The sequence below is a fragment of the Cariama cristata genome, unplaced genomic scaffold, assembly GCF_000690535.1.
Source record: "Cariama cristata isolate BGI_N322 unplaced genomic scaffold, ASM69053v1 scaffold16160, whole genome shotgun sequence".
NCBI classification, from domain to species: Eukaryota; Metazoa; Chordata; class Aves; order Cariamiformes; family Cariamidae; genus Cariama; species Cariama cristata.
This window is the reverse complement of record NW_009593099.1, coordinates 11506-18492: the sequence shown is the minus strand read 5'-3', so window position 1 is coordinate 18492 and position 6987 is coordinate 11506. Positions and strand designations below refer to the sequence as shown.

Here is a 6987-nt window from a genome sequence, read left to right as displayed (position 1 = left end):
CCTCTCAGTGCTTAAGAGGGACAGTTGTCCTTCCTCTGGGTTTTTTGCCAGCTCACCAAAGCAAATGCAAAATGGTAAAAGTATGGTTGAGGACAGGAATAAAAGAAGTGCCAATGTTCAACATTTATTGTTTTTATGCATCTCTCTTCCTTGCTGTAGTTGCACGGTTGCAGATCTTCAGAACAAAATAGACTGTTTAGAAAAGACCAATTCAAAACTCCAGGAAGAGGTTTGTGTCTAGTCTGTTAAATATTTCTCATAGCTCTTTTCCATCAGAGGCAAAACTCCCTAAGAATATACCTTAGATGTAAAATATTTTGAGTTGATACTAGTGAAATGAGGGTGATTGGTAGGGCTGGCATGGGTTGGCACATGGGGAAAGCTCTATGGAAAGCTTCGACATTATGTTAGCTGTTAAAATACTTTTGGGCACCTACTTGGTAGATGGGTTTCCTTAATCAAGTCTTGCAATGGTGTCTCCACCCAAAAGTGATCATACTACTATAATGAACATGACTTGTCCCTCTTCCTTCTGTATGCACACACGTATGTATCTGTCATATGAGTTAAACAACTTGGAAAAAGAGAAGGAAAAGAATCACACTTCGATTAGGAAATCTTTCCTAGCTGGGAACTGAAATAGAATCCAGCAGCATGCATGATAGTGGTTGTTTTGGGCTTTGTGGTGGTGGGTTTTCATCTGTGTAGTCCAATTTCCGGTACTTTTGGGGATATCTCCACTTGAAAGTGCCGTCAGGTACCACCAGGGAATGTCGACCCTGACTTGCTATATGACTTATAGTTCATACCCGAATGAATACCACAGGTCTGTGGTGGATTTTAACCTTTTACACTAGGATGCATTTCTTTGTACAGTTAATATTTGAAAACAATTGGTGAGGGTGTGAAGCAGAAGTCAAGTGAATAAATGGTGGTGGATGGGCTTATTAATTTAGGCTGCACCGTCAGTATGGCTGCAAAAGGGTCAGGCAGCTTCTGGGGAGAATGAAAGCGGAAGTGCGCAGCGCACCTGCTACAAAGGCTGAACTACTAACTTTAGAATTCCTCCAGATGTTGCATGCTTGTACAGTAATTTAATATAGATATGTTCTCTTTGTAAACAGCTTGCAGCAGCAACTGACCGAATTGGATCACTTCAGGAAGAACAGAAGCAGTTAAAGCAACAAAATGAATTAATTCGTGAACGGAGTGAAAAAAGTGTAGAGGTGGGACACCTATTTAAAGGTGATGAGGATCCTTAAAATAAGTGACCTCTTTTGGTCAACTGTAGTGCTCTCAGAAGCACTTTGAACTGGAAAATGAAGCACAGTTTATAGCATGTTCCTGTGGAGATCACTGGGTTTGTGTATAGCATGCACAGGCATTAGATTTTTGCTGTTATTTACTACAAACTTAAACATACTTGCAGAAGGGAGAAAGCATTAAAAGTATTAAATGGTTTCTTTTTATTTTTACTCTATTTTTTGAACTTTCAGCTTATTAACGTTCACCATGTTATTAAGTGTGAAATAGTAGGGTTTTACTTGAAATAGCACATAGAAATACTGTGTTACACACAAGAAGTTAAGGCGTACTTCAAATACATAGCCTTGTGATCTTCTGTGGCTTTTCTGCTGATGTTTCTTGTAGGTTACAAAAGAGGATACAAAAGTAGAATTGGATACTTACAAGCAGTCACGCCAGGGTCTTGATGAAATGTACAGTGATGTTTGGAAGCAGTTGAAAGAAGAAAAAAAAATTAGGCTGGTAAGGAAACTGAACTATAGAAAGTGAAATGAAAGATACAGGATTCTGTACTTTAAGGTAGCATTACCAATAGGAGATGTATTCTGTGCACTTCTTGCAGCTATTCAGAATTTATAAAGGAATTGCAAGCAAGGTGCTGGACACTGGTTGTTAACAGTGTCTGTAAAGAACTGAAAATTGGGGCTTTTGGAAAAATAAAAGGTCTTTCCCTGTTTAATAATCTACCAGCATTATTATAGCAGAGACTGACATCAAAACACAGAGGCAACTGTTTATGGAGGAAAACACGGTATATGCACAACAGTGACCTGCTAATTAGTGACTGGTGAAGAGGCTGCCCAGGCTTGCAGAAGCCTGTGGCCCTAAGTCAGCCCAACTCCAGCCACCAGAAATGCTTCATTTGACAGGCTGGTGAGTTACCCACTGAGCGCTACACCCCCTGCCAGCAGATCTGCACGCTTGCCCTGATCTGGAGAGCTGAAATAGTATTCTGGTTTTACTAACTTAATGTATTATTTGAGACCTAGTTCTTCTGTAAAGGCATAGTTTAGTATTATCTTGGAGTCATACATAGTTTGTGTATAGGGTTATATGGGTTTTGGAAATGCTTATCCCTGACATATAGCAGTAACTAGGAAATGTCTTTGTAAGGAACTAGAGAAAGAGTTGGAGCTACAAATCGGAATGAAAACAGAAATGGAAATTGCCATGAAACTTCTGGAAAAAGATACTCATGAAAAACAAGACACTTTAGTTGCACTTCGCCAACAGTTAGAAGAAGTGAAGGCTATTAACTTGCAGATGTTTCACAAGTCTCAGGTATGTACATAGTGGAGAATGGTAAGAGCAGCTGTAGCGGTGGTCTTTACATCTTAATCGTGCACTGGGGATGCATATGCTGTTATGTGCATCTGAAGTAATACTTAGATGCAACAATTTTCTTAAGAATATCTATTTTAAAACTGTAGAAGGAATTGTTTAATCTTTTTATTATGCTTCATTATTGGTACGATACTGGGTACGTTTGGAAGGAAAGGGAGTTTCCTTGAGTATGTTGTATGGTGTGCCATGAGATCATCCAACAAACGCTGAGACAAATGGAGACCTCTCACAGGGGAGGCGTTTGCAAGAGTCCTTTGTTCTAACCACTGGATGATTAGCCTGTATGGAAATGGCTCACTGCAGCCAAGAACTGTCTTGCTTCTCTTTCCCATCTGTGGTGTCTTGCCTTTCACCTGCACCACATTTAACACTCTTTACCACAGAAACCAACAATAAGCCTCTCTAAACCAATAGAAGACTATCAGTTATTTTTGTCCCTTTCCTGTAGTCTGTACCCAAATGGTCAGCTGAGTGCTATAGCCAGTGGAAAGGCCACACTGGGTCTGGGGAGGGAGGAATTCTGCGGTCAAGCTGGCTTCTGGAGCTACCAGAAAGTTGTTGGATTGGTTTAGGTATTTTGTTATACCCGCTTCAGCATAAGACCTGGCTCTCCAGATCTAAGATGGTTAGAGAAGTAAAATGAAAAACATTTTGCTTTCTGGGCCTGTCTTCCTTCCTCAGCCTCTTCCTTACCCTGGCAGTTTTTAGAGTTTACTTTCTCCATCCTTTGTATCATATCTATTGCAGGGGTTTGGGGATGTTTTTGTGAGGGTTTTTTGTTGTTGTTTGGGTGGGTTGTGGTGTTTGGTTTTGTTTTCTCAATTGGACAAAATATATACTGGTAGGCATTTCTACAAGGAAGTGATGGAGTAGTAGTGTTCACACAAAATACACAGAGCTTGTCTCCATTCATGAAATAAGAGTTTATAACTAGACTTCCCCTCCCATACATGGTGCCAGAAATCCAGAGGGGATTTATCTCCATTTTTATGGACTGTTTCCTGCTGCTTGTTCAGGCTTTATCCAGGCCTTTGCCTCCTTCACAGATGCACAGAAACAAAGACAATGGCCAGTGGCCAGTGAAACCCCAGTGCCGAGGTATGCCTCTGCTTTCCAAAACAGTATTTGGTTTGGTTTTGGGGTTTTTGGCTTCCTGGTTCCATGCCTACTGAGTGCGGTTGTTACATTCAAATCATAACTTGTATTCTTATCCTGTCAATTTAATCTGATCATCTCTTTCTTCAAGCTTGTTTCTGAAGAAAAGATTTTTTGGCTTGTAGCTGATCTCATAGGTCAAAACTTAGTACAGTTAAGTTTTTCTTCTGAGCTCTCAGCAAAACAAGTTGAGGAGTGTCTGCTCTGGCATTATCAGCGTTTTGTTTGTACGTTGCAGTTAGACCCAGGCATGGCCTGTAACAAGCTAAACATTCTTTATCTAGTGGCAGACTTTCGTTAAACACTAACACTTCATGCTTTACAAAATGAAAATGTATTGCCTGGAATATCTTTTCATTTATTTCCACAGAATGCAGAGTGTTCATTACAGCAGAAAACAGAAGCAATATCCTCTTTTGAAGGAAAAACAAATGAGATGATGTCCTCTATGAAACAAATGGAAGAGAGGTAATAATTACAAGCTCAAAAAGTCAATGCTGAAGTCAGTAGAAAGTTTCCAACTGAAACCTTTATAGGATGACCTTCCATACACCTCCTATAGGTATTTGGGCATGTGTGCTAGCATGATGTTCTTTTTCCTTTCTCCTCCTTATCATCCTCTGCGCTTGTCTGTTACCTTTTCGCAGGCAAACATGCCCATAATTGACCTACTCAAAAACCATAGCCCTTTTCATAGGCAGGCTGTTTAAAAAGATGTTGCCATTAGATTAAGAACAGGTATGACTCTCACTTTTGGGGGTTTTTTTGCAGAAATCGTTGCTTTCAAAAGGGGTTTATTTTTTTCTCCACTAGCATTTTCAGTTCAAGCTTTTATAAAAGATCTGTATGGTAAATCTAAAAACAGAATGAGAGGGTGTAGGTAAGGAGTACATGAATTAACAACAAATGTACACGTTCTTTACTTTGTAGATTGCAGCATGCAGAAAAGGCAAGGCAGGCTGCGGAAGAAAGATGCAACAAGATGAAGCAAGAGCTTGCTGGCAGGCTTGACGCTTGTCGGCAACAGATGTCCCAACTGGATAACAAATGGTATTTAATCAGACCAGGTGTTTTTCTTTCCTTTCTGCTGTTTCTTTAAGAAGTGCTTTCTGCTCCTTTTGTGCTAGGGTCTAAAGAGGGGTAGGTTTGGATTCTGTTGAGTTCAGCAAGTATTGACCGAAGTGTGTAAGATCTAGGAAAGCAGAGCAGTCTGTGTAGTACACAGTTAGCATGAGGATTTTGAAATGTTTTTTCCAGAACATCCAATTTGGAGCACAGAGTGCCAGTAGAAATCTGGCCGTTCTGACTAGCAATGGAGCTTTCAATTGTGTTTTCCCTAAATCAGGAGATAAGTACAGTCATGCTTGTAGGCTGAGCATGTAAGTGACTGCCATCCAAATGGATTGGGGTTTTTGGAGGGGATTGGGGAGCATCCTGGTGTTCTTAGGGAATGTTCATCCTCTAAAGATTTCTAATACCTATAGAAAATGCTTCTCTCACTGTTCAGACTTCAGGGTAGAGTGTCACTTTTAAACATGGCTGTTTAAACACAGGTAGTCGAATATGTGGTTGTGGGGACTGGTTTTGGTTTTTTGGTTTTGGGGGTGGTTTTTCTTTTTTCTTTCAACCATTCATTGCTGCTCGTTTTCCATGACCCGAAAATGCTAATACAGTTTTCGATGCCTGCTGCCATAACATTCCTGTTCTTTCCTTTCCCAGAACACCACTCTAGTTTTTGCCCTCTTTTGGACAAAGTTTCTTCTCGTACTGTTGCTATCCTTAAAGTGCTATAGGGTATTTTTCTGCTGTAAGGTTTCTTAGAATGAATTCTTTTTAAATAGCTCAACTCTGGAAAAGGAGTTAAAATCTGAAAAGGAACAGAGACAAACTTTGCAAAGAGAACTACACCAAGAGAAGGATGCTACCACTCTGCTTAAAACAGAATTGCAACAAATGGAAGGACTGAAAAAGGTACGTGCACTGCAAACGTGCCGCATGTTCAGGATTAAAGCTGACTTGGAACCAGTGCAGTGTTTGCATCGGCAGTAGAGTACTTCCTCTGCACCACCCTCCTCGGAGGGGTTTCAAAAGCTTGGCTGACATAACACAAGTCTGCACCTGAAATGCAATGGCTCAGGCAATGAAAACAACTTTGCAGCCTCCTTGGCCACCTCTAGCCCTCCACCCTGCTTTAGCCACCTGTGGGTCTGAAGCCAGGGTGGGATAGCCAGGGACAAAAAGCTCACCAGCTGTGTCCCATGGTGAGATACCCCTGCTTGGGCAGGAAATGGCAAGTTCAGGGCTTTCAGCGACTGTGTGAGGTCTTTCAACTGTGTGTAATAAAATATGTTTTCAAGCATTCAAAACAACTGAATGCAATTTATTTTTTAAGCATGAACATTCTTGTTAACCTGAAGAGAATTTGCTCCTGTGTATCCAGCAGTTTAGATTTTGAAGACGCAATTGCACACCAGTATCTGTCTGTACACTCATGTGTGGGCATAGCACTGCTGCGTTCTAGCTATGCTCAAGGATGTTTAAAGCCTGAAAATCTTCCTCTTTCTGGTAAAAGGTGAAAAGCTTTCTTCATTTGTGCAGAACCCATGGGTAGTTCACCCATGTAATTCTAAAAATCAAGCCCTGGAAATAGGTAGCTTTGTAAAGGAGCTTATTCTTGTGAACTGCTTGGGTAGTTTGGATAGACTGATCTAGGTTACAGGTCAAATTTGGCACACAGAGAACTTCGTTTTTTGCTTCATTTTATAGGAACTGAGAAAACTGCAAGATGAGAAGCAGCAGTTGGAGAAAGTCTGTGAGGAGCAGGAGCAAGCTCTTCAAGAAATGGGACTTCATCTCAGCCAGTAAGTTCTAGGAACTGAACTCCTGTTAAGTGACATAACCTGGAGAATGGAATATCAAACTAATACAAATAATTTTAAACTGTTACAAAGTTACAAAAATCAATAAACATGAGAATTTTAGGAGGCAATTATTATGCATGGGAAACTAAACAGCCATGAAATAGAAGTGAGGGAAGATCCTTGCATGAGTAAGCTGGCTGAGACAGGAAACAATGTGGAAAGTGCTTAGTTCTTGCAGTGGAGCTGTGCTTTTCCCACATTCTTCTCCGTGAGCTGAAAAGGAGGCAGAGCCCAAGGTGACAAAGCTTCCTGGTGATCCTGA

At 40.7% G+C, this 6987-nt stretch overlaps 1 protein-coding gene across 3 annotated transcripts in view; it reads left to right on the top strand.

Moving 5' to 3' along the window:
- The window catches only part of RUFY1 (RUN and FYVE domain containing 1), an 11954-nt gene that overhangs the window by 3423 nt on the left and 1544 nt on the right, over positions 1–6987 (top strand). For all 3 annotated transcript variants that reach the window (XM_009708993.1, XM_009708987.1, XM_009708980.1), the window contains 8 exons: positions 160–229; positions 1125–1226; positions 1651–1767; positions 2419–2586; positions 4175–4272; positions 4735–4854; positions 5646–5775; positions 6571–6665. In XM_009708993.1, coding sequence (XP_009707295.1) covers positions 160–229; positions 1125–1226; positions 1651–1767; positions 2419–2586; positions 4175–4272; positions 4735–4854; positions 5646–5775; positions 6571–6665 — 900 coding nt within the window. The remainder of the gene's footprint in view (positions 1–159; positions 230–1124; positions 1227–1650; positions 1768–2418; positions 2587–4174; positions 4273–4734; positions 4855–5645; positions 5776–6570; positions 6666–6987) is intronic.